Source organism: Buteo buteo, chromosome 1 (assembly GCF_964188355.1).
Source record: "Buteo buteo chromosome 1, bButBut1.hap1.1, whole genome shotgun sequence".
NCBI lineage: Eukaryota > Metazoa > Chordata > Aves > Accipitriformes > Accipitridae > Buteo > Buteo buteo.
The window spans coordinates 26,563,784-26,591,644 of NC_134171.1; the positions used below are offsets into that span (position 1 = coordinate 26,563,784).

The window sequence follows — 27,861 nt, forward strand, 5'->3', positions numbered from 1 at the left end:
AGCACATGCTAAGCTCTGTGAAGAAAAAGCCCAGAAGAAACAGAATAGTATTTCCTTTCCCCCCTCCCCCTCCATGAATCAGTTGAAACCATCCAGGCTAAAAAGTCTAACTTAAGATACGAAGGAGTTTTAAAGGGGATTTCAGTGACAGGACAGTAGCTAAAAATGTCACAGACAAAAAGGAGATGAGATGGTGGTGCTAATATACATATATGTATTTTTTTTAAAAGACAAATAGTTCCAGGTACTGAAAATTCTTTGCAAAATAAACAGAGTTTCTGTATCTGCAAATGAATGAAATGAAGAAAACTTCCAGGGTTTGGTGGGGTTTTTTGGCTCTGATACTTTTTTCTTTTTCTTTCAACAATTCAGGAGAAAAAATTCTATTAATGAGTATGAATTAATCCAATGGACAAAATGATTGAAAAACTAACAGGAAAATAATGCCTTCAGCTACACATGCAGGAACTATTTGCTAGGTAATGTAGACTCACGCTTCCTCAAATAACAGCAGAATCTGACCCTGGTCTCAGCGTCCCTATGGTTCAGAACATCCTAACACAGTCATAGTGGATCAGCTCCACTAAATTAACACACCAACTGATCAGTCACCTATTGCACGCACCTCTACTGTTACATAGAGCTGGGTAAAAAAAAATATGTTTTTGTATCCCTACAATCCAAATGTCTACTCCTGATGTGTCACATCCAAATGTCCTTCCCAAAATTGTAATGCTACAGTAAATATCCCTGTAACAGCTGGGCTTTGCCTGTTTCCCCATTCTGCAGAGGGCGATGGCCAAAGGCTCTACGCACGGATCGTTGTGGTGAGCAGCTTCCCCTGGCAGGTCCCTGCACTCCCCTGACCTGACAAATGCAAGGACCCCAACAGAAAGCTGAGAACAGGACAACTTGTCACACTGTATTCTGGCCAGTCCTACAAATAAATATTATTTGATTTTTCAAATTATTTTCAAATGTTAATAATAATTTAGAAAATACTTTAGTGGGTTTCTGGGGAATGATATTTTCTGCAAAAGAGGGAAAACAGAATTCCTGACCTTTTTGTTCCTCTGTCCATATTCACATGACTTCAATGCATGTGGCCTCTTAGTTTTGATTTCTAACACAGTCAAACAAAAATAAGACAGACTAATCAATACTAATATAAGGGAAATAAAATTCAGTAATATTCCATTCTAACAAATGTAAAATAAAATCACTGATGCAAGACATTTCAAAATGACAGCTTTTAATGAAGTAGCTTGCACAGGTTAAATTCTTGTTGTAAGACCTCTCACTTTCCATGCTTGTCTTGAAAACTGTTTACAGAAACAGTACTGTCTGTTCAATTGATTCAACAGTGGCTTGGTACCAGAAAACAAACTGCCTTTATATTCATGTTTTTATTCCTTTTAATACATATATGCCTCAGGGATGAAAAGATGTTGCTTAAATCTTTTATTGTGTTTTTTTTTAATTTACTAGTCCAGGTGATGAGCTGTTAGAAGAAGCAAATCCACTCAAAGCATATTTCATTTTCTAAACTAAGATGCTTCGTTATACTTGTGCTGTATGTCTGCAGAGGTACATGATACATATGAGTTTAGCAGTGCCAATAAACTATAGGAAAAGAGGCTTTCTCTTAGTTCCAGAGAATCCTAAATCACATGCTTTGAGCAAAGAATAGTCAGACACACTTCCCAGTGGGTGCTCAATACTCAGAAATGTTGTACATTCAAATTTAGGATACAGGAGACTTCCCATCCCACTCCTTTAAATCTGGCTCAAGAGCCTACCAACAGAAGCAGCGCTGCTCCAAACAGTACTTATGTACAGGTAACCAAGAGACCGAAGACTGCAATTTTAAAACATCTCTCTTTGCTCAAGACAGCAGAGTAGTCCTTCACAATATGGAGTTTAGATCACCAGAAAAAGAGACTTTAAAAATCCTCATCAGCATCTCTCGGTTCCGCCATGCCCTGCTTCATTATGATTTAAGTTGAAAATTTGTAATTATTTCATATAATCATTGGGCATTTGAATAGGAAAACTGCTCATCTTTCCCAAGTCTTTTTTTAAGTTTCTCTTTGTATAAATCTGAAGAAATTATTTTAATATTTAAACCATTCAGATACTTGTGAATGATTTTGTGTCTCAATGTAAAGCATGCTTTTGATGAATTTAGACATACTAGAGATGTACTGGAAGTGCTTAATCCTTTACTTCTCATACAAGAAGAAATCCTATTGCCTTTAAAAGTGCAACTTGATTTTCATCACCTTCCTCTTCAAGCCAGTCCTGTTTGCAACTGATCTGCCAGCTCTGAATTCTCTCATTACTTGCTGGTTCTCAGTGCCAATACCCAAATACAACTTCAGGAAGAACCTGAATTCATAAAGCCCAGTAAGAAGAAGGGATTTTTTTTTTCCGATCTTCAGTAGCCAAATAATCTTCACCTGAAGGTGAAAGAATATTCACCCTCACTTTGAAGGTGAAAGAGTACTACACAGAAATGACAATGACATTGGGCAGCAATTTCCAGTCCGTTCTTTTAAAAAGAGCTGCCATACCTATTTGGCCAAAATGAAATAAACAGCACAAAAAAATCCTTTCCATCTATATTGTAACTAGTGTAGTGCCCTATTGATCCACACAACCTATTAATCACGTACTCGTCCCCTTCATCAGGAAGGATTCAAGATTTGTTTGAATTGCTGTGTGCAAAGTTTACCTAGCGTACCCGGCTTGCTTTGTAATTAATGGGTGCTGTCGCAATTGCAGCAGCATTGCTGGAGCACATAGCAGATCCAAAGCAGAAAGGTGTCTTTGTACCATCAACAAACTAATGATTGTTTTTAACTCTCTAAATAGTCTAGTCTTGATGCATGCAACTGCATAGAGTCGCAGCTTGGTTTGCTTAGATATCTGATAACATCGGTACCAGAAAGAGATCTGGCTAACGTCCAAGTTTTCGGCAGGGATAACAAGCATTGGCTTGTGTGCTTCAATGGAGCTTGTTCCCCAAAAACTCTGGGACCTCACAATTTGTAAAAACATGGACGTGCTAAGATTTGTACTGAGCTTTACTAAGTGTACAGTCAACCTAGACCAAAGCTCTTCTTACTTCGGTTTTGTGCAGTCCTACTGCAGAAGTGGGTCTGAACTTCCAACTTCCCCATGTAACAGCACTCGTACCTGTGGCAGATGCTTGTGTGAGGTGCCAGCAGGATCGTGTTGGAGAAATGACACACCAAAGGTCATCATAGATTTTAACTGAATCACGGGGGATTTTCCCTTCTTCAGGAGAATGTAAAGATTGCCCATAAGAGCACTGACAAAGTTTACGGGGGAAAAGTAGATTTCTGACAAGGTTATGTCTGATTTATTGGATTATTGGAGTAATTCCAAGAAATCCCCCCTTTTTTTTTCAATAAAAGGTCTGGAAACAAAAGCCTGATCCAACTACGTGTTTCCAGACTCAGAATAAAAGCAGAGGTTGAGAGAGCTAAAACATTATGAGACCATAGTGTACAGTAATAGCACCCTACCAATTTTGAGTGCAAGTGAAAACCCAGTACCCCGTCTGGGGCTATTTCCAGTTCTGTAACTGGTGGTGTTTTGATGCAGTTAGAAATGCAAGCATAGATACTATTTATTTTTTAAAGTGGTCATGGATTTTGCAAAAATTAATGCTGTTTGGGGAATTTTTTTTTTTAATTGAAGAGATGTTTGGGTTTTTTTAAAAACATAACAAAGCTAGAACGGGACCGTGCAGGCAGCTGGTGCTCCCGAGGCAGGTGTTTTCGCCAAGGCCCAGTCACGGCAACCCTGGAGAAACGCATCCCACGCGCGCACATCCGCTGCGTGCCGTTGCCGGGGTGGACCCTGCCATTTTGTTGTAGCTTCTTAATTACTTATGCGACTGTTGGCGAATCCCTGGAGGGAAGAGCTCGGCCCGGCCCCGGGAGATGGAGCCCCGGCCCCTCAGGCCGGACGGGGACAGGACCTCCGCCGCCTGACGCCGCCTCACAGCGCCCCCTCGCACCCGCCACGGCCCGAACCAATGCGCCCGGCCCGGAGGGGGGCTGCTGGCGGGAGGCGCGGGCAGGCGGGGGAGCTGGGCAGTGGGACCCCCCCGCCGGAGCACAGAGGGTGGCGGCCTCCCTTCCCCAACCCAACGGTCCGCAGCCCCGGCGCGGCGCGGCGCGGCCCGGCAGGTGGGGCCTGCGGGCGGGGCGCCCGTCCCGCCCAGGGCGGCGGCTCGGCCGGGCCGGGGGGAAGCGCTGGCTGGCGGGTAAGGGTTAACGGGGGTGTGCGGGTCCGCCGGCGGGGTGGTCGGGGGTCCCGGCCCCCTGCCCGGCTTGGGGCGGGGGGTAGCTGCAGCCGCGGCAGCGGGGCTCCGGCACCCGGGGCTGCCCCGGCGCGGCCCGGGGGAGCCCCTCAGGCCCGGCGGCAGCGTAGGGCGGGCCGCCGGCGGGGCCGCCGCTCCCCGCAGCGCCGGGCGCCGCCGTCCCTGGAGGGAGAAGCGAGCGGGAGAAGCCCTGTCAGGAGAAAAAGGGCCCTTGGGTTGCTGCTGAGGGGAAAGGGTTTAGAAGTCGCCCCGTGCGGGCCTGTGTGGGTTTGGGGGTCTGTTTGTTTTTTTAAGGCCTTTCAGCCCAGTGTTTCAAGAAACCCTTTGCATATTTGCACGAAGAAGTATCTTTTTGTTTTCTGTGTGACTGTACGATGAGTCAATAGGGACCGTTTCTCATAAACAAAGCGGAGTTGGGGAATGGTCCCGTGGCTGACTTCTTTTCCTGACTTTCACTACTAATCTTCCCTCCCTCCAGCTTAGTTCCCTGAAGTTGGGGACAGTAGAAGCTTTGCGATCCATTGAAACTCTGTATCAGACAGTCGCAGTTGATGTTAGAAAGCAGGTATGGTCATGTATACCCATAAAATTAATAAGACAAAAACTACAGTATATGGCTGTCAAGGATTTACTGTTTGTTGGTGTATAAGAAACCATGTCCGTGCTCACAGTGCCACTTTCATTAATTCCTGATAATGTGAATTAGTACTGGGTGGCCAGGCTACCTGCCATGCCTGATACAACACAGGTGCTGTGGCATTGTTTATCGTTTATCTTTTTTTCCTGAATTGTATAGTGGTAGAGGCTACTGAAAAAGGTGGTAGCTGAAGAAATAGGAAAAATACATGTATTCCTATATAAACAGAGGAACTGGTGACTTTGGGGGAGGGGAGTGTGTGGAAATTCTTTACTATGCTGCGTAGTGAATAAATGTTATAGTTCTATTCACCTGAGTTCATTAAATCAAAGCTGGAGCCATCTTTCAAGCGGAGTGTTTATGATACACTAGTTATCTTCCTTTAAGTGAAGTTACATATAAACTGGAATAATTTTTTATCTGCTGTTCTTGTGGATCTTTATTGTGTGCCACAAATGCTGTATTATCTAGTGCTGTTAGTTCATAATTGCAAAACCATATGGTCTATGGACAGCTTCACTTGAAACTGAGACCATTCAAACATATGAATCCATTTTTTCTTCAATCCCATTGGCAAGCATACTGGCTAAAAGGGTAGTGTATCTCTGGTACTGCGAAGCAATGATTAAAACTCTCTTACATATTTAAGACTCTGCTGGTCTTGAGACAGTTCTGTTTGGTAGGCATCCTGTAAGGGTACCTGACAGATACCTGATGTGTTACTTTTTCCCAAATGGTTTAGGGAGTGAGAGAAACGTTACCTCCAATGTTTTGTTCAAAAGAGCTTCCTCAGACCATATGCATAAAGTCTTTGTCCTTTCTCACTCAGGTGCTCTTCCAGTGGCTTTCCTGTGGGCTTAGTCTTAGATGTGTTGAATGCTTCAAATACAGAGCCTGCTAGAGCAGCTGAGAGCTCCACTCAGTCTTTGGAAAAAGATAGGAAAAAATATGAATGCCTCCGGGCTTCCTACCTTGCACTGCCTGGCTGTAAAGCAGTATAGTCTGATGTAGTTCCCCAGCCTCCTCTCTAGCTCCCACTCTGCTGTTGGAAACTTGCAGTCTTCTCATCTTTATTGCTATTGTTTGTACTTGGATAACAGTAACTTGTGTTGCAGGAGTGTTATCTGCATCCATAATACAAGCCTTTCCAGAACAGAGATTTGTACATCCCTTTGCACAGATAATGTACACAAGAAGCACCTCCTTTGCCTTGTGAGCTACTGGTATTGCTCGTTGAACTGTTGTGCTAGCAGCGAGTTGTCCTGATCGTTGTCAGCAGTTTAATGGATTACGACTTGGAAGCAGAAGTGGGGAGATACTTTCTTGTGTGTTTTCTGTGCTGAAACAACCAATATTGTCCTGAGATAGGTGCTTGCTGCTTACAACACGAACTCTAGGTGTCACGGAGAGCAGCTTGGGCAGTAGCTGTCTGTTAAATTTTAGTCACATGTGTCTTTAAGTTCCCTTCTGCATACCCTGTTACTACTCTAACTTGCAAATCTGATCAAGTTTAAGGAAAACAGTGTGGAAGTATATTGGCAAGAACTTGGAAACTTTACTGCAACAGCAAGTTTCTGCTTTGTAGATGAGGCAGTTGTACCTCTAGTCAGCCAGATAGATCACTGAGACTATGTATGTATTTTTAACATTGAGTCAATGTGCTAAGACTGTATGGAGAGATGCTGGATTTGGGTCCAAATCAAATTGATTTAGCGTTTGTAGGACTCAGGAATACTTTTCACATTCTTTCTTCATCTCTGTTCAGCGACACCCTAACAACAAATTCATGTTTCATTTGAAGATTTTCTTAACTAAACAATAGAAAAAAGTCTTTTTCAACTTGGAAGGCCATTCTCTCTTTTAGGAGAATGATGGCCTCCTTGGGACCTTGAGGGATTTTTTTCCCCCTCAATTGAGTAATCTCCTTGAGATTCAGCTCACTGATTCCATAGACAAAGGCAGGGTCTTTTCTCTCTTCACTAGTTCTTCCCAGCTGAGCTTCGTGTTAATCAAGCTTGGTGTTCTCTGCTTTGCACAGAGTTCAGTAATCCAAGCTGTGATTTACAGGGTTGCAACCGTGCAATGTGTCTGCACAGGGCAGAGCAATGTCATCTCATCTTTATTAAGATGGCATTTGTCTTTTGGGAAAATGTATTCATCAAATCATCTTAATAGCAGTGTGTCTTGCAGGTCAGCAAAAATGGTTTTGGCAGAGAAGTCACAAACAGTAATCGGGAACCCTGCAAGTCTTGAAAATCCTGACACCAAAAACATTAGTTCACTTGTTACATATTCTAAAAAGGAATATTTTGTGTTCAGCTGGAGAAGGAGTTTGAGCTCCAGGTCCCTGTTAGATGCTGTCCTTGTTTTTGTAAACTCATACATGTGTCTTCTGGTCAAATTAGTGTGAAACATCCTGAAAGCATTTACGATTTTTTTTCCTTTCTAAGCACAAGAGTTTCAGTTTGGTTTAGGTAATCTGTTACTTTATTCTAGTGAAGAATAGTGCTTTCTTTTGATAGTGCTGTTTGTTCTGTTTCAATATGGCTTCATAAAATAAATTTACACCTGCTCCATGGGTCCATCGCTGCTGCATCTGACACTAAGGGTGTTGGTGCTTGACTCCTGCAAGAAGGAGCTGTTTGTCTGAGGCCCAGGACCTCTGGTAAAGAGACAGTAAAAGTGGCTTGGACAGGGTTAGCAGTTCTCAGTTTTGGGGAGCAAATCCTGGGAAAGGAGATGAGGCCTCCTCCACATGAGCCACCAGAACTCAGGAAGCAACACTGGTTGATTGTCTGGACCAAGCTGGGGCTGGGTGGACACTGACTTGGGCTGGTCTTGGAGAAGGGAGGAAGGGACCGAGTGTCCCTGTGTTCAGGAAAGGGAGTTTGAACGGGGGAATGCTGGCTCAGCATGGGGCATTTAATGGCTGCCTGCTGGAGAAGTAGCAGCTTGTGTTCCTCCTTTCCCCTCCAACCCTGTGTGCTGCCATCCTCCTTTGCTATTATATTTTGTGTGAGGGGGGCAGGAAAGGGGAGAGGAAAAAAAGGATGCTGGGCAAGTATGTCTGACCCAGGGAGAAGAGGTATGTAATTCATCTTCAGGAATGTGGGGTAGCGCAGGGAAAAAAAGCTTGAGAATGGTTGTACTGAACTAAATTATGTAGCAAAAGAGAAGATCCTTTCTGTTTGGTCAGAATATCACCTTCTTTTTTGTATTTTTAGACTGGCAAAAAGAACGATTCTGCTATTCTGTGCTGTTAATCCCAAAATATCTAGATCTGTTTGTTAGGACTGGATCCATGCCTAGCTTTCTGTGCTAAAGCTGCTAAATTCCTCATGATTCTTTTGTATTATTCTTCCCCAGACAAGACAACTGGTTTGGTTTTTTTTTTAAAAAGCTTTCCTCTGTGACTAAATTTGTCTTGGCTTAGTCCTCTTCTGAACATTTAAGCTAAGCCTCCAAGCATTGTCATAAATGCCTATTATAACAACCACAGCAAACAGTGTAAATCCAGGCACGGTGATGGACATACTTTAAGTAGGTTTTATGTAGAACTTAAGTATGTTTTTGGATTCAACTAACACTAGGGATTTTTATTTTTATTTTTATTGAAGCTCTATTCCACCTCTGGGGAAAGTAATTTTTATTTTATTGCTTACGTAAAATTTGTAGAAAATTTAAGAAACACCCATGGGCTTATGGAGAGTTGGGTAATATCATCAGACTGTCAGAATGGATTTCCTGCATTTAAAATTGTGCTGTTTAGGTAATACATTAAATACATTGATACTTAGGTGATCTCTATTATCCATTTTTAGGATCAGATATGCAGTTTAGTGGACAAGCATGTGGAATTCACTGCAGCTTTTTTCAAGATGGTTCTTCTTTGGAAGAGACGATGGCTGCTTTGACATTTCTGTAGTGCCTTTTTACTAAAGGAGAATTCCTAGTAAGAGATACTGTTCTGTCTGCAATAATGACGCTTCTTATTAGACACAGAGAATCAAATCTCTGCATATAGTCTGTTTAGGATCATTTGTTGTAAAGAACTGGCCTCTTTGAAACAAGTACCCAGTCTTTGTATCTGCATTACTGAAAATAAATAAGGTAAGGAAACTATTATGAATACTTCTCTACTATATGTAAGATGGTAGATGTGTAGAAGTATACATGATATATGTATATATGTATTTGCAGGATTAGAACCTAAAAAAGAAAATAAATTCTATTGAAAACTTGAAAATGAAGGGAAAATGGTATTCTAGTAAAAGACATTTTCATAATTCAATACAAACTTCGTTTTTTGCAGAGGCAGCAGGATTGTGACTTGCACTTACATGATCAGCAACTGGAAAAATGCCAGGTTCTAAAAGTAACTTGATGTCTTTACATGAGGATGTTATAAATGATACTTCAGACTTGAGTGAAATGAAAATTTCAGATGAAAAAGGATCTGTTGAAAAAAGAACAAAGACTCTGACTGAGAAGAATGGTTATCATGACTCCGTATACATAAATGCAGCTAAGATTTTTCAAGGCATTCATACTGAAAAGCGTAAGGATAGAATATTGGTGCGGTATGGTGATGACTCAGTACCTCCCACGCTGACTTTTAAAGATGAGTATTCCCAGCATGTATCTTATGAACTGGCTTTCAGTGCTCTAAAATGTAAGTACAAAACTTTTCTAAGAATTGTCAACAGAAATGATGCAGCAGAGAAAATATGTAAAAAGAAAGTGTTTAGTTTCTGCCTGACAGCAGAGATATGGAGAATTTTTTGTTAAACTACAGGTTACTCCTAGACTGCTTGTATCCCTCAAATATTTGAATATATCTAAGTGTTGTTAGGATTTTGTGAAATCGAACATTTAAACTCTATACTTTTTCATGTAAAGGATTTATACTTATTTAGACATGCTACTGTTTGTGATGAAAATTAAGGGCAAATTCAATGGTGTTTAAACTTCCAACTTTTTCTTTAGTTATTTGTAAGTTTTTCTTTCTCTTCCATAGAATCTTTTAGATTTCTTAGCATAACTTGTCAATATTTTCTTTTTTTTGCAGATCAAGATCTTCTTGAAGAAATATTGTTAGATAGTTGTGTTTACCCATGCCAGTCAATAGTAAGTGAACATTTTTGTGAGGAAGTAAATTTTGTGTTTTCTGAGTTGACGTAATTAGAATCTTTTCTGAGGATTCTGCAACATTCTTCAAAACAACATTTATTGTTTTGAACTATGTGGTAGCCTGAGACTGAAATATTGCTGTCCTTTTTGGTTAGTTGTCTAAAGCTTCAATCTTCAAGGTACTAGATATGTTGTCTGTGAGATTCCTGTTGCACCTTACTGGTGGGAATCAAAACCTTCAGAGAAAGAAGGTAGGAGAGTGAACCGTACTGCTTACTGCAGTGTAATACTTGCTCAGTGATGTTGTCCATGAGCCAGTCCATGTCCATGTGCTTTCCTTCCCAGCTGTGTCCCCTTGTGAGTGGGGAAAAAAGTCATGTTCCCTTCCTGTCCCTGGGAGTTGTAAAGCATGGAGTGAAGCCCATCAGACAAAAGAATGCATTGAACCCATGTTTCATTTCCAGGGCAAACTGTACTGTATACAAATATTGTACTTGTACTGGCAAAAATTGGTCCAGTTTACTCTCTCAGCATGCTTTCCTGCTTTGACATGAAAAGAAAATTTAGAGCTGGCAGAGTAATCTGCTGTTCCTTCCAGTTCAGTCTTTGGTGCCTTTGAAAATTACAAGACGAATTTGAACTGATGCTATTTGTGGAGATTGATGTGAGCAGGCAAATGATCTAACACATGTGATTTTTGCCTTGTTTTTGCAAGGAAATAAGACTTACGTGGTAATGTTTTGTGTTTGGTGGTATTTCCCTAATAACTTGAGTTTTCTGGCTAATTTTGGTCATATTTGTGAGAAGGTAAGAATTTTCAAAGGCATAAGAGCTGTAGGAATTTCATGAAAAGAGGTAGACAAAAGTAACAGAAATGCTGTTAATTACTGTCCCTAAGAAGGAGATGCTTCCTGGTTTAAACATTTAGACATGGGAAGGAGATTTTACAAGTGTCCCAACTGCAGAATGGTTGTTATATACGGAGCTTATTGTTTGTTATATACCGAAGAATCCCACAAGAGACAAACTGATAGACAGGGTTTTGTTGGCTTAGCTATTCAAGGAACTACTTTATAATGAGAATATAATTTCAGAGTTTAAATTCTGATAACATTAAAAGTTGTTAAGATATAGTATATTATCTGTGTGTATGGAGAACGTTTTTAATTTTGGTAAGCTAGATAACTCTTAAGTTGTGTATTTGAGGTTAAAAAAATTCTTCAGTGTTTTACTTGCTCTCCATGAGGATTTACTTTCATATTCTTATAAATAAGCATTTCACTGGAGTTTTTAATGCCTTTTACATGGGAGACTGCTGTTTGATATGGATCTTTTTGCAGAAGGCATGCTTTTTGTCACTTACTCTATCCAGTTGCTTTTCTGTTGCAGCCAGATGAATTAACCAGCTTGCTTGTTGTGATGCTTTATGACCTACAAGACCGAAAGTTTCAAGCACGAGAGATTTTTGATGAAGAGGAACCTGTAGCAGAAGTTCGGAAAACAGAGCGTTATCTATACAAGTATACATGCTAAGAATTTTTTTTAGAATTGTAGAATCATTTTGGTTAGAAAAGACTTTTAAGATCATTGAGTCCAACCATTAACCTATCACTGCCAAGTCCACCGCTAAACCGTGTCCCTTAACACCACATCTACATGTCTTATAAATACCTCCAGGGATGGTGACTCAACCACTTCCCTGGGCACCCTGTTCCAGGGCTTGACAACACTTTTGGTGAAGAAATTTTTCCTAATTTCGTAAATCTAATTTCGAATTTCCTAAAAATCTAAGCCTCCCCTGGCACAACTTGAGGCCATTTCCTCTTGTCCTACTGCTTGTTACTTGGGAGAAGAGACCAGCACCCACCTCGGTACAACCCCCTTCAGGCAGTTGTAGAGAGCAATAAGGTCTCCCCTCAGCCTCCTCTTCTCCAGACTAAACAGCCCCAGTTCCCTCAGCCGCTCCTCATAAGACTTGTGCTCCAGGCCCCTCACCAGCTCCGTTGCCCTTCTCTGGACACGCTCCAGCACCTCAGTGTCTTTCCTGCAGTGAGGGGCCCAAAACTGAACACAGGACTCGAGGTGCAGCCTCACCAGTGCCAGGTGTACAGGGGAACAACCACCTCCCTACTCCTGCTGGCCACACTATTTCTGATACAGGCCAGGATGCCGTTGGCCTTCTTGGCCACCTGGGCACACACACTGCTGGCTCGTGTTCAGCCGGCTGTCAACCAGCACGCCCAGGTCTTTCTCTGCCGGGCAGCTTTCCAGCCACTCTTCCCCAACCCTGTAGCACTGCATGGGGTTGTTGTGACCCCAGTGCAGGACCCGGCACTTGGCCTTGTTGAACCTCGTACAATTGGCCTCGGCCCATCGATCCAGCCTGTCCAGATCCCTCTGTAGAGCCTTCCTACCCTCGAGCAGATCAACACTCCCGCCCAACTTGGTCTCAGCTGCAAACTTACTGAGGGTGCACTAGATCCCCTTGTCCAGATCATTGATAAAGACATTAAACAGAACTGGCCCCAATACTGAGCCCTGGGGAACACCACTTGTGACTGGCCGCCGACTGGATTTAACTCTATTCACCACAACCCTCTGGGCTCAGCCATCCAGCCGGTTTTTTACCCAGCGAAGAGTACATGCATCCAAGCCACGAGCAGCCAGTTTCTCCAGGAAAATGCTGTGGCAAACAGTGTCAAAGGCTTTAGTAAAGCCTAGGTAGACAACATCCACAGCCTTCCCCTCATTCACTAAGTGGATCACCTGGTCATAGAAAGAGATCAGGTTGGTCAAGCAGGACCTTCCTTTCATAAACCCATGCTGACTGGGCCTGATCACCTGGTTGTCCTGTACATGCCGTGTGATGGCACTCAGGAGGATCTGCTCCATAACCTTCCCTGGCACCAACGTCAGACTGGCAGGCCTGTAGTTCCCCTGATCCTCCTTCTGGCCCTTCTTGTAGATGGGTGCTGGTATATATTAGCAGAAATACAGATTTGTATAACCAATACCTTTTTTTTTTATAATTGTCAATATTACAGATGTCTTTCAGCTTCAAATTTTGTGGGCTTTGTTTTTATTTTTAATGAGAACCTTGTTTGAAGGGAAATTTTCATATTCCTATATTTTAAAAAAATACAGCTAACCAACCATCTTTATATTGTGGATTATTTTGCTAGAAAAAAGGTGTCTTATTTTGGAGTTGCTGAAACTTTTCATAGAATTTTAGAAAAGAAATACTCAGTAAACATACATGCATAAATATGAGTGTGATAGAGTCAAGACATCATGGAATGGAATAACGCCGATTCATTTAGCAATACTTCTATTATGGGACTTTGTTAAATATTTATTCTTTTAAGTAATTAGAACAAAAAAGAGGAGGATATGTGAAGTAAACATTTTAAGTAGTGTTCAAGTATTTCTTTTGTCAGTCTGTTGATGAACTCAGCAGGCATTTGTGGGACAAAATTGTGTTGCTGCTGGATTTAGAATAGCCCCGAAAGTTAATGACTATCATAAGTGCAAGGCATTGCTGGAGGGCAGTAAGTAACATACTTTGACATCTGAAGTAGCTCACCAGCAATTTTTATTTGCTTTGAAGTATCACGTATCGAGATTATGCATAAAGCTTGTGGGAAGAAAAGTCTGGGAATATTTTCTCTGACGTTTTCACATGATAATAATAATAAAACTGACTCCTGGTTGCCATCATACATGCGTTGTTTCTGTACACGTTCAGAGGTCAGCTTTCATCAAATGCTCATTCTGCACATACATGTATTTATATCTTCAGACACACATAAAAATCTGGTGATTGTATTCCACAGATTGCAGTTCCAAAACATTTGCTTCTTTTTTAGCTTTCTGAGAAAATGGATATATTTGGGAGTCATCTGTCATAATTCCAGTCCCTTGTGCATGGAAGTAATATAGTCTCATTATGTACTACGACCTTACATCTACCATTGTTTGGGGTAGAAAATGTCCTATAACTGTGTATTTTCTGTAAAAACATGCAAAATGAGGCCTCACATTTGGTTTTGGTTTCTGAGCAAGATAGTATTGTAATAGAAATGTAGCACTTTAGTAGCTGATGTAAACATTTACAAAACTTACTAAACTTGTGACTATGCTTTTGTAGCTTTAGGACCAAATTGGCAGCTGCGTTAGCAAGATGTCGCATCAAACATGGTGCTCTTTCAATTGAATACATTCTACCAGAAACCGTACGGAAGCAGGAACAAAGGGCTTCTGCTTTACCTTTATGTGTTTGGATAAACACATTTAAAATCAGGTAAGATCTTTAAAGTATCATCTAATATTGACGTTTTTACAGGTGCGGTGATATAGTTTACTACACACTTGTTTTAGAATTTCCAGGTTATATTATTAACAGCAATTTCAGTTTCTTACAGTAAAATCTGCTTAGTCCAGTGACATTGCGTTATGTTTGTTTGTAGTTTTTATATATTGCAGTAATGGTATTCATAAACTGTAACAAAGTTGTGAAACAGTTTTTCTTACTATTCTGTTGCTTGTGTGGGTCTTTCACCAAATAAATGAGGAAATAAAGTTAGAAAAAACTATATGGGCAACTAAACTCTGACAAAAAATAGAGAAAGAGAAAAATTCTTTAAAAATGGGTGTATTACCATAAGCCATAACATTGGCAAAGGGTGTTAAGACAGTTACAATACTTAATACTGGTGGTTATTCTGTAAGGATAGTGTAAACTTCAAATAAAAATACAGTTTTTAAAATCCCTATATTCAGTGGGCTACCATCTATGTAACACTGGTGTTCCTAGTTCTGTAGTAACTGATACATGAACCATACCAGGTTATCCTGTTACCTATTTTGTTAGACAGGTAATCCATTTTATTACGTTTTCAATAATTTTGTTTTCATGCTCTTGTCTTGGACCAATGTTCTGTGCTTAGGTTAGAGGCTCTTCAAGATAGAGAAGGTGTCTCATTCTGGTTGTGATTTTGCAACCTTTAAGTAAGACTGAACTAAAAGCCGCTGCATTGATTCTGTGTTTAATGTACCATTATAAGCTTATGGCACTGTCTGAAACTGCATTTCAGCAAACAAGTCTTGGTGTATATACACCTTTAAATCTCTGTGATATTTGAATTGCAAACCTTAGCATTTATGCCTTCATAACATTTACACCAGGATTATTTGAGTTACCAGTCATTAAATTCATTGGCAAGCTGGGCTAAATTGAAAGCAATTGAAAGAACTAAACTATTTAAGCAGTAAATTTGCTACAGTGTCTCCTGAGCACATGGACATTTATGTTTTGATGCTTTGAATCATCCTCTGGAGACACATACCTTTTCTTAATTTATTTTATCAGACTTACGAACTTAATTGTTTCAAACCAGAACTTGTATGCCTAAAATAGAATGAACTTCCCTACTGCATTAGGCAGTGTTGCATTTTTTTTATATATATATATATGCATATACACACACTAAAAAAATAAAAGGCAAAAATCTATATAATCAGTGTGAACTATATTGCTTAAGTAACTGTTGTATATTTAATGGTCAGAGTTGTATGTTAACAGCCTTCAAGATGTTTTCAGAGATTTGAAGAAGGGCTTCACAAGAGTTGAATCTGTTTTAGACTTCGACCATTATACGTACTGTATGGACCAACATTGCAATGATGTATTGTTTTTTCCTTCCTCTCTTAAAGAAGAACTGCTTAACTTAGATCTTTTTGCAGATTGCAAACTCTTACTGCAGGTGAGTTGATGGCACCCTTGAATAATATGATCTGCAAAGTAAAATAATGCTTTGCATTAGAATGAGGTCATGTATTGCGTGACTGTCCTGTTTATTAAATCAGTCAGGCAGCAACATACACTCAAAAGGTTTTGGACGTTTTTAATAATCAGAAGGTTAGAAACTGATTCACTTAAATTTAGCATGCAATTAATGCTTATAATTGATAGCTACAATTAAATAGTAAAATGTTTTAAATTTAATCTTAAAACTGTTGAAATAAACGTCAAAAGTGGTCAAAGGGGCAGTCTCACTTCTGAAAATGTGAGGAAAGTTTCTATGTAACTCTATATGCATTACCCCAAGTTAGTAGATAATAGTATGCTAATATTAGAACATCTCTTCCTCCTCAACTGCATATTTGTGATGGACTGATGACGCTTCTTTGTATTTTGTGCAGTGTGGTTCCTAAATCTCCATAAACCCCACTTGGTCTTTTTCCTGACTTGCTATCCTTAGCCTCCCCGGGCAAGATTGGTCAGAGGTTCCTGTTGTAGAGTGGTGGTTTGGGGTAACCCTGCAACAACACACAAGTGCAAATTATCTAAAGTGTCTGATGATTCTTGAGTGCTTAACAGAAACATTTCAAAGAGCATTTTCACTTGATGCTTAGCATTTTCCGGAAATTTTAGCCTAAAAATTTATTACCCACCTTACAAAGTAATTCTGAATATCTCATTTCAATGTGTTTATTTTAAATAGAAGACTTACAGAAAAGAACTATCCATAACAGCCCCATAGGTCACCAGAACAAATTCTGAGTGTTACTACTTAAGAATATTCAAAGTTAGGAAACAGAACCCTCAAAAACTCATATCTCTCTGGTGGGGTAGGGTGGTACTTGAATAGTGTAAGTAGATAGGTAGACATTAATGGGAACTTAAAGGTTTAGCTTTTTTTTTTTCCTTAACACCAGTATTTGCCAGATTTGGTGCAAAACTTGGTACCTGTGGTCTGTATTTTCACTCTTTGCCTTTTTAAGTAATTTGATGGAGATAATGTTTGATATGTATCTATCTCTTCAGCATCTGTAGTATGAGATCATTTACTCTTGTAAACATGCTTTTTGCATTCAAATCTGCCTCTGTTCAAACCTCAGAAGAATCTTAGGTTTTGATCCGTAAGGGCTTGATTTCTTCTATAATTATCTTCAAGAGCTGTGTGAATAGTTCTGCATTTCTCTGTTAAGCTGCCTCTGACGATGAATTTTGCATATTGTCGCCTATGTTTGTCTTTTCTGGAACTGGCTGTCACTAAGTGTTCCTCCTTATGGAGGTGATGCGCACTTAACATTTATTTTCACCTATAGATATTATGCTTTCTTATGCATTAGTTAGAATTAAATTATTTAAATTTAAGTGAGTTTAACTTAATAAGATGCTTGGTTTTGTACTTGATTTAATTCTGTATTAGCAGCTATCCATGACTAGTTTTTCTCGTCACCTCCTTCCAGTTTGTCATGAAAACAATGAAATACTTTCCTAATTTGGAAAGGAAGGTTGGCACTCACAGAAACCAAATTAGTTGGTCATATTTAATTTTGTGTCATTATTTTCTAGGATAAGTCTCGCAGCCTTGCTGTACACTCTGCACAGGCACTGTTGAATACGGATGATGACATTATAGTGGCTCACGTAGGTTCACATCTGACCATTGCCCATATGTCAGTGCTGACAATTCACAGCATGTCCAGAATTTTTGTTTGTGGTGTAGAATCTTCAGCAAAAGCAGATGAACTGAGGAACTTGTTCAGTCACATGGGATGTAAAAGTAGGTGTTAAAACAGTTGGTATGCATAAAGTATTGTAATGTAGATGTTTGTGATATCTATAAATACAACATACTTACTTAAATCAGGATTCAGAGATCTCTTGTTTGAGGATTTGGGGAGGGCAGTAACAGCTTATTTTTTTTCACAAGGTGAACTGACAACTTTTCAGCTACAATCAAGTTAATCAAAGGTTGCAGATTAACTGTCATAGATGCAGGCTCCTGAAATGTCAGGGTGAAGTTTTCCATATAAATAGTTACTGTATAGTGGTTGGCTTAGCTGGGAACTTTGGGGTCCATTTATTTGGTGTCTTGGCTGTTGCTTTCAGTCTGATTTTCACTTGTTTCTGAGAGTGGTAATCCAAAACACATGTACTTGTCTGGTTTACCCAGAGGACACAGAACAGAATACAACAGGACTTTGGAACCCCATGAGCAGAATTTTCAGTGGAAGATGCTAAAGTCTAGTCCTTCATTCTATTTGAAATCAGTGTGACATACTTCAGAGGATCTGGGTCTAGCAGGCTGTAGCTCTATGGAAGTCTGTGTAACATCAGCCTCTTCACCTTTATTACATTAAAATTATGCAGGCTTGCTTGCATGTGGAACTGTTAAGGTTTTCCCTATTTTTCAGATATTCAGTTGTTACATGAAGACTTTACTGAGATTGGACCAACAGACCCAAGACTTCAAAAGGCAAAAGTTATTTTGCTGCTACCCCAATGCTCTGGACTGGGTGTTGGCAATCCAATAGACTTTATTTTAAATGAACATGGAGGTAACTTTTGATACAATAGCTAGCTCATGATTTCTGGTAGAAACAGTATTCAAGTATTGTGGTCTGGACATTGTAGCTGCTTCAGTAAATTGTATCATTTTATAAAATACCTTTTTAGATTTTTTTTTTATTAACTACTATAAAACATAGTATATTAAATAACTTGCATAATTCTGTATGTGTAATGTAGATGCAGGCTACTATAGAAATACAAACAAGAATAAATAAATTACCCAGATTTTTCCACACGAAGTGAGCAAGAACATATTTGGCCTATCTTAGGATTCTCAACAAGAAAACAAAGTCTTTCTAGGTGGCACTGAAGGATTAAGAGTGATTTGTAAAGGCAATTTCAGGTCAACAGTATGAAGTTTGAGGGTTCTTCTGGGGAGCAGAGTGTATATAGGCTTTCTTTTAAAGTAAAAAGACTAGAGGTAGAAAATATATTTCAAGATACCAATGAATATATATAATTTTCCCTCAATTACATTCCTTTATTGATTGTTTGTATAAGTCTATTCACTGTTTTCATTAAATAGAAACAAATAAGAGGCAGTAGTAATTACAGATAAAGAGGGAAAGAAGAATCATTTAGGTGTTCCTTGGTATTTTAATTCATAAAACCTACCTTCCCGCAACACTAGTAATAATCAGGTCTGTTACCAAAGCATTTTCTGCAAGCAGCTGAATTTTAGGACATTAATACAAGTTGTGTTAATAAATTTACAACTCTTTGCGTTTAGATGCAGGATTGCTAAGAGATGTTTTACAAGGATCTGTATCTGAGGATAAACTCAGTATTCTTGCTGAGAGGCAGCTTAATGAGTTGATGCATGCAATGAAATGTAAGTGTGCTAGTTCTTGGATTTCTGGGAACACCTTGTACTATCAATTCCATTGTACTGCCACCAGTTTTTATATAGTTAAAAATATGCTGATTACTCTATTAGTTAACAGTAAGTGTGTAACCAACCCCCCTAAATAATGATCTCCTCAAGTTTAAAGGTGTATCTGTGTCCTAGTATTCACCAGCCTTTAATACAATAATCTTCAGCATTCTGCAGAGAACTGGCTTACTGGCTTAGTCATACTCTGCTTTGGAAAAGTTGTAAATGTAGTCTGACTTCATCAGCATGCTGCCACGTTTCCCCTTGCCTCCTTTGGTAGCTGTGTGAAAAGACTGGATGCAGCCCTGAATTTCTGCTGAAATCTGCAAATATTGGAAAATATTTTAATTATTAAAAACCACTACAGATTGAATACTAATGTATGCAGGAGGATATATTTTTATTGGTAAAAATGACATCCAAGCATAATTTTTATGCTGGTTTCAGTCCTTACTAAATCACTGTGTGCATGAAGAATTTGAACAGTAGAAAAATTTTGTTTGTTTGTTTGTTTTGTAGTTAATGAAGTACAAGCTATTGTTTACTGCACTTGTTCTGTTTACCCAGAAGAAAATGAACTAGTAGTGAAAAAAGCACTGGAATCTGGAGTGGAAGGAAATAAAGTACAACCATATAGGTATGGAATGAGTAGTTTTGTCTATGGAGAAATTAAGTGTAACTTTAAATTATAGCATAATTCTTATCCTAGACTGATCTGTGTCTTGCATTAGATTAACATTTAAAATAGTTTTTTGCTGCCTTTCATTGCATTCCTTTTGATGTTACGAGAGTACTAAGTAGCATCCTCTTGACTTTTTCATCTAATATTTTTGTTCCCATCTGAAATCAAGATGGGAGAAAAGCATCACTGGTTGGAAATAACATTGTGGTGAACTTCTGATAGAGCTATTGCTTTCATCCTATGAGTTTTCAAAGAATGAAGCTAATTTAAGATAAAATGGAGACTAGAAGTCAGGGAACTTCCTAGCATGCTCTCAGCTTGTCACCTAGAAGGATCAGTTTCAAAGGAAAAAGAAACCAAGTCTTAAAATGTGAGAATATAGAAGCATAAGAACCTCTGCTGTAGGATTGCTCATCCCTATATTCAGATGAATGACTTTTGGGGGGACAGGTTACAGTAAGAGAACATCCTGTGTAATCATAACAAATACAAATATATATGAAAAAAGTACGTGCGTTGTATACTTTATATGTAGTTAAAACCTGTCAGCTGTCACCCCTGTCAGCTGGAGCAATTGTTAAAAGACTGATGCATACTTTCTGCATTTTCCTTTCAGTCACAGTAGATAAATGCAAACAGTTGGCACTTGCTTGCACATGGATACAATAGTTGAGTACAGGATGCAGGTTAAAAGAGTTTATGTTGCCAAAAGCACAGGAGAGTAATACTGTATTTTTAGATTTTATATTATCTTAGATGATGTTAATGATTTGGCCATCGTGGGGAGAAGTACTGTGGTTCAAGATACCATTCAGTGTGTTTAAATTTTGCATGATTAAAATGGTAAATGTTAACTGTCACCAGTCCAAAGAATTTTAAAAAGAGGTATGTTATGCATAATGTTAAGATACAGTACAAGAAAACACATCTTTCTTGCAAATCACCAATAGAAAAAGAGCAGCCTGCTTGAAATTTTACACTAAATGGGATGAAACCAGGGTATGTCTTGCCAATGATGCTATGCTAGTCCAAAACGAGTTTTGTTGTAAACTGTGTTTTCCTTTGTGATCTGAAATTTTGTGACATCTCTCATGTCTTAACCTCTATGCAGCTGTTACTATGTGGGGAGAACTAGGGGGACCTTGGAATAGAATTCTCTGAATTACTTGAACACAAATAATACATCAATTCATTACAGAATTTATATTAAAAACAACAAAAAAAATCTGAGGTTTTTTTTCCCAGAGCTTTAATTTTTTTTCAGAAAAAAAATTCCCCCTTGTCTAAAACAACCCCCTCCCCCCCAAAGCCAAACCAAAATCTATTCAGCATTTTGCAGAAACATCATGAAATTTGTCGTACCCCCCAAATTATACTTTTACTTTCAAATACAAGGCATTCTCAGATGGTAAGAAAGGGAGAATACAATTAATTACATCAGGATTTTTGCAGACCTGAGCAAATTTGTGACTGAAGACTGATTGAACTTTGTAAATAATGATTCCAGAATCAGTTCCTCCTTTGCTGTCATGCATGTATCATCTCGGATGTTTTCATGCATAGTTCTTGCTACAATAAAGCTGCTGGTAACCAGCATGAACAGAGCAGTAATAGAATATCATAAATAAAATATATAGTGTGATTATGCTTGTCTTAAGATGAAAGCTCAAGCTGTTTAAGGTGTCACAGTTCCTTGTATACTTTCCTTAGAATTAATTAGGTAACTTATTTGACTAAAAGAATGCAGGATAGAATGAAAAACTGTTGCAGAATTATTAGCCTGTGTTCACAGTAGTGTCTTTGAGAGGTCGAATTATACTAATAAAACAACATGTGTGATCATTGCAGATCTATTTAATATTAATTTCCTTTCCCAAGAAATTGGAGGGCTTTCAGGAAGCTCTTAGGCTTTTTGTGCCTATGTGTATTACATCTTTTGGAATTACTCTGCAGTGCTGGAGTGGTGCTGAACCAAAATAAGGCTATGCTGGAGTTTGGGGGTCATACAGCTGTGAAATTGTATAGGTGATTTCAAACATGAACCCACTGTCTAAGCTGAGTTTTCCTTAAGGATATGACAGTTCATAACAAAGGCTTTACCTTATGTGAGGGTACACACTGTGAACAGGTGTGTATAGAGGAGGTGTAAACTATTCATGCATTTCCCTTTGGCCTATCAAATTTGAGTTAATTTCTGCATCAACTTTCAGGGTCAGACTATCCATTAAAGGTATTCCTGGTAACAGTAATCTGTAGATACCAATCAAAATAAAGAGTATCACTTTTTTTCATTGAATGGCCAGATCTAAAAGCAAAAATCTCCTATGTGTCATAGGATATAGAGTTTTATTTAGTAATGCAAGGAGGGTGTGAGCCTTGTAGTCTGTTTTACCAAGTTCTGAGGGACGTGCAGAAACTCTAGATTACAGTGAAAACTTGGGAACAAACAGTTTTGCAGACTTCCCATTAGAAATGAACTCACCAGCCAAATCAGGATATTGCTTACAAATATCGAATGCATTTCTCTGTAACCATCTTTGAATAAAGCTCTGTCTCAAGAGGATCACTGGAGCATTGAGGAGGGGCTGTACCTTACAGTCCTCAGCAGTGCGAAGAGGGGGGGTAATAATTGCATAAGGACGTTTTGATAGCGTTTTCTGTACTGAAACAGCTTAGTACTAGTTCAGTAGCCTTATAAGCTGAGTCCTTGAGGCCTGTTTTATAACAGCTAGGGATTACTGGAATACAGGGAGAACACGAGAAAAGGCTAGTTCTGTCTTCCTCACCTATGCATTGCAAAACTGTAAATTTGAAAAAACAGCACTCAATTATTACAAATAGGCAAATTTTTCTAACCTAAGAGTTTTAGCTTAGATAGATACATTATTTATTATGAGCATATATTTAATAACTCAAAGTCAACACCTCTGCCATTTCTGTGTGCTGCTTAGTGTTTTCAGAGCATTCCCCAACTTCATAGACAACTTGTAATTGCAGACCGGAGATATTTATTATCTGGTGGTTAATATACTTAATTATTGGAATGGAAAAAAATTAAATAGGAATTATTGGAAAAAATGGGAATTTTTTTTAAGTTCTTATGTCTGTCTTGAATTGCAGAATTTTAAAATGAAGATAAGGCTCTTTAACACTGTCATTGAAAGACATAATTTGGACATTACTTTTAATATATCCTTGTTTATTTCCTTTTATATCCTTAAATATTATTTTCTGGTAATTTGTTTATTTTTTTACAGGGTTATTCCTCCTGTTTTTTCTACTTGCTCCAATTCAGAGGGTTCCACTGAAACTTTTTTCAAAATGGAGCCATCAGAAATTTCCAGTGGTTGTTTTCTAGCTATTCTAGCAAGAGAGGTAAGCTAAGAAAATTACCATTTAAAAACACTTCACAGAAAAAGAGTACTGCCATTTTCAACAAAAGAATATATGAAGTGGAACAATTAAAAATCATGGCTGGTCTTTAGTTGTCTTAAGAACAAAGAATAGGTGAGCAGTTGAAATGTGCCACTTGTAGAGTTTTCTGCTGAGCACAGCTTTCCAACATGTGCCTTTTCTTCTGGAGCTTCCTGATCAGAGGAAATATATTGTTGCTGTCACACCTTGGGATGAAATATACAGTGTGATTAGAATCCTGATAAATGATGTTTAGTAAAGTTATTTGCTATGTCTGTACATGTCACCAAGATTTCCCAGTATCCAAGCAGACAGTGTCACCTGTAGGGATTTAGACTTCAATATAATTTGAATAAAGTAGGTATGAATATGTTTCTTTCCAGAACTAAGGCATATGCAAATCGGGCTTGAAAGGCAGGGGGCTTTTGCTGAGTAAATGGAAAAGTCTTGGCATCATTACTGAGGAAAGGCCTTAAAGGACTAGTTTGCATCTCTGAGCATCAACATTTTCCTCTTATGTCTGAGAAAAGTAGGACTTTTTTCACCAAAAGAGAAAGGGGGGGAGCTGATTAGAATTTCATTGAAAATTAAAGGTATGAGATCTTATTTGGTTATTTGTACCACTGCAATTACAGTGCCTGAAAGAAGCTTGTGTCTTGGGGGAAATTAGAAGAGAAGATTTTATTAAGAGCAAGAGAATCACACATGAAAAGCCTTTCAAGTTATCTATTATTGACCTCTTTTTTTTCAATGATGTAAAATATTTTTTAACCTGGCTCCCTGAGCTAGTAAGTTTTATTTAATCATGCTGTGTACATATGTCTACCATATTGTTTCCCTCCTCTAATGCACAGAAGCAATTGCTCCTATGGCCAATTTTTAGGTGATTCTAGAAATGAACATCTTCCGCAAGGCAGAAAACATGTTTATAATTTAAACTGAAATTTCTGGTTTACAGAAACCTTCTTCTTGGCTAGTTGAAAATAGTTTCTTCTCCATTGCTTCTCTTTGTATATTTGGATGTTGACCTGGTTCCTAGTTAATCTAGTTTGAGATTTCCTTGCTTATGTATTATGAGCAAGGATTTTCATTATAATGGAAATTGTTCATGTTTAATGTTATTGATAATATTTCTGTATTTTAGTAACTATTTCTAATACACACACACACTCTTACATATCTCTCTATATATGTGTATATGCATGTTACTACAGACACGTTACAAAGCACGTCAATGTGGGAGACATGTAGTACCAAGTCCAGAATTTAGTTTCCCCTCTTCAGGCCTGTAGAGGGCAAAGTCTCTGCAGAGCAAATGCTCAGATACCTTTTTACACAACAGTCACGTTCTTAATTTCTTGAATAAATAGTCTGGCTACCATTTATCACATGTGACTGAAGTCTTTCTGCTAGATTCTGCCCTAGTTGTCTTGTGGAGTAAATTCTGAGGAATCTGGGATTAAAGTACTGATTTTGCAGCTCTGTGTTGTGACTTAGATTCATTGTTGCCTCCTTTGAAATTTTCAGAAAGATCCTTCTGAGAATGTGTCTGTTAAAGACATTTTGGCTCGTGCTGCAGCAAAAGGACTACTAGACAGCACTGTTGTACAAAAATCAAAGGAAGACGAGAAAAAGCAGAAAGTAAAACAACGCAGACGTAATATTACTGGTTGTCATATAGATCCGAAGATTGCAGAGTTCCTTCACCATCAAACTGTATCTAGTATTAAGGCTGAAGTTCCCGTGTCTAAAGCAGTCAGTAACGTGCAACAAAAGAATGTGAACCGAACAAACAGCTATCAGCTAAAGAAATCTATCAACCCCATTTCAGACACAGCTCTGCCTAAAGTGCTGAAGCACACATCTCATTTGTCGTCTATGGGCAAGGCATATGACAGACAAACACTTGCTAGAAAGCCGCACACGGAACGCAAGAGGGTTGTATTGAAGCCTGTGGAAATTGTTTTGCCTCCAGTGATAACGCCATACTTAAGTTCGCAAGGAAACAAACCCAGGGTTTCATCAGCTCGTCACTGCTTTCATGGGTGGACTGAAGCAAAGGGTTTGAGTGGCAGGATTCTCCCACCAACTGTGTCTAAAGTAGTCAAGCCAGCTGTGCTTAGCCATCCTCGACCACGGCCGCAAGAATCTTCAAACTTCGCCCTACCTTCATACCGAAGGTAAAGATTCCTGTATATATTAATCAATGCACTGAGATTACAGTATACCTTTATGCAGGATAATCTTCCTGTGGGAAAGAGATACATTATGGGATATTTGCATAGAAATAGCCATGTTAGTAGTTTTTAAACCAGTAATCGCACTTTAAAGTGAATGGAGCTCAGCTGCATAAGGCTGATAAATGGTATGGGGGAGTGAGGTCAAAAAACTATAGCTTCTTGCTGTACGTGTCAAAGTGACAAGTTAAAGCATACACTCCCTCTCACCCCCCCCCCACCTGCATAGATCTGCAGGAATACTCAATTTCAAATTGATTTTTTTAAAGTGACACTGCATTTTGTAAGTGGCTATTTCTCTTTACAAGTACTAGATACTATTTTTGTGAGTTACTGTTTAGACATTGACATGTGGAAACTAAGCCTTGCACAGTAAGACAGTTAGCTCACCTTTATTTCTAAAACTAGATGTAAAATTTTGTACAGGCAACTCACCAAGTACACTAAAGCCTGTGTATAGGCTTTCTAATACTTACCCCCTTCTTATACCCTTGGTTTCTCGTCAGGTGTGCTTCACAATATTAACAATAAAAACTACATAAAATATTCTCATGCTAAAAATACTGAATTGTCATCATAATGTCATGTCAGACTATGTCACGGCTCATAACTGCTTTTCACCAACTTTCTTAACACAAGCAGTTCTTAGTTGAAAAGAGCTGCTACTGTCAAAGTAAGTTACTTTTATAAATGTTACTGCTAGTCAGCTGAATAATGACTGAACACTGAGTAGTTTGTCTGTCTTTGGAAACAGCTGTGGGCTTCTAACCCCCTCCCCTCTTGCTAGCAAATACAAAATAGCTGTAAAATATCTACAATTGTCTTTCTTACAATCTAAGCAGAGGATAAAAGGGACACACAGAGATACTTTTAACAATAAGCTGATTTAGTATTAAATGTGGACAGTATAAAGAAAGAAAATGGCAAACAACGACAGGAGGACAGTAAAAGGACCCTCAAGAACTGCATTTAGATTAGAAGTGTTAACAGAAATGAAACAAATACAGCATAGCAATACAGACAGGCAAAGGTAGCTGTGGCCCAGAGGAGAAATTTTCCTCTATGCAATCATTTAAGATACTTGGCAAGAGTGTTGCCAGTAGCATCAACAATATGGTATTGAATATTAACCTATCTGACATACAGGTCTGGATTTAGACCCACCCAGAGAAAATGTTCTAACAGTTCTGTGTTTTCTTCACCCAGACCAGTCAAAGTAGCTGGATCAGCACTACCTTTAGAAGAAAGGATGTGAATGATACTACACCAGCAGTGTAGACAGCTGGCTCTTGTTCATCAGATAAATGTCATTGCTTCACTGAATCAGTGAAAATTTCTTTTAGCATTTTAATCTGAGCCAGCTGTCCTATTCAAAAGTGTCACTCACCTGCTGCATATCCCTGTGAGTAACCTGTGCTCCTTACCTGTTCCAGTAAAAGGATGAACTCCACTCTTGTTTCTGAACAAACTTGTAAGGACAGGTCTAGACCTGCCTGCATGCAACATGTAGAACTGGGAAAAAAATAAAAATCCCTATTTTTATTTCAAAACCATCTTGGAGGAGGAGGGGTTTTACATGTTCGATAAAAGGAATGGACAGTAAGGAGATTTTTTTTTTCAATATGGTTGTTAAACGCTTAAAATAAACTTAGAGATTCTGCAGTTAGAGACCTAAACTAATTTTTTAAATCAAAATCTGTATCATCCATTATTAAATATAATTAAAATTACTTGTAAAAGAATGTACATGTGTCTGATGACAGAATTACTGAGCTACTTATGTAATCTGCATCATGATGTCCCACAATCAGTCTCATCTTGCTTTCAGGAGTCTGCGTCTTTGAAATGTTATGGAGGCTAACCAGTTAGAATCTTGATGTCTTACCGAGAGTATTAAAGAGCTGGTCTGCAGGTCAGCAGCTTACTTTTTGTAAGCACCAAATATCACATGGTGGCAACATCTGGGACTGACTTCAGATGGCTTGTAGGTAGAAGTCTGTATGCTCAGTTAAACACTCGATGAGTTTTTGCAGTAAAACTGCATCTTATGTAACTCACTTTCTGTACTCCAGTTATGTATTTGTAATTTTCAACTAGAAACTGTTGATTCAGCTTTCCAGATACAAAAGTATCCATTGTACTGTTCTTGCCTCTAACCCACCAGTATGTTT

The 27,861-nt window shown here is 38.8% G+C and overlaps 1 protein-coding gene across 3 annotated transcripts; it reads left to right on the forward strand.

The window, feature by feature from the left end:
• The first annotated feature begins 4,047 nt into the window (after nucleotides 1-4,047).
• NSUN7 (NOP2/Sun RNA methyltransferase family member 7) lies at nucleotides 4,048-27,432 on the forward strand. 3 transcript variants are annotated; one of them, XM_075024951.1, is made up of 15 exons: nucleotides 4,048-4,297; nucleotides 4,833-4,919; nucleotides 8,813-9,101; nucleotides 9,304-9,663; nucleotides 10,060-10,118; nucleotides 11,511-11,641; nucleotides 14,269-14,421; nucleotides 15,703-15,883; nucleotides 17,482-17,692; nucleotides 18,327-18,470; nucleotides 19,214-19,315; nucleotides 19,877-19,994; nucleotides 23,297-23,414; nucleotides 24,981-25,633; nucleotides 26,897-27,432. In XM_075024951.1, the coding sequence occupies exons 4-15, from the start codon at nucleotides 9,351-9,353 to the stop codon at nucleotides 26,943-26,945; spliced, it is 2,232 nt and encodes a 743-aa protein (XP_074881052.1). In that variant the 5' UTR covers nucleotides 4,048-4,297; nucleotides 4,833-4,919; nucleotides 8,813-9,101; nucleotides 9,304-9,350; the 3' UTR covers nucleotides 26,946-27,432. The 3 variants fall into 3 exon arrangements, with proteins under 3 accessions (XP_074881052.1, XP_074881059.1, XP_074881069.1); XM_075024958.1 differs by lacking the exons at nucleotides 18,327-18,470; nucleotides 19,214-19,315; XM_075024968.1 differs by lacking the exons at nucleotides 4,048-4,297; nucleotides 4,833-4,919; nucleotides 8,813-9,101 and having other exon boundaries at nucleotides 9,461-9,663; nucleotides 11,494-11,641.
• The last annotated feature ends 429 nt before the right edge of the window (nucleotides 27,433-27,861 follow it).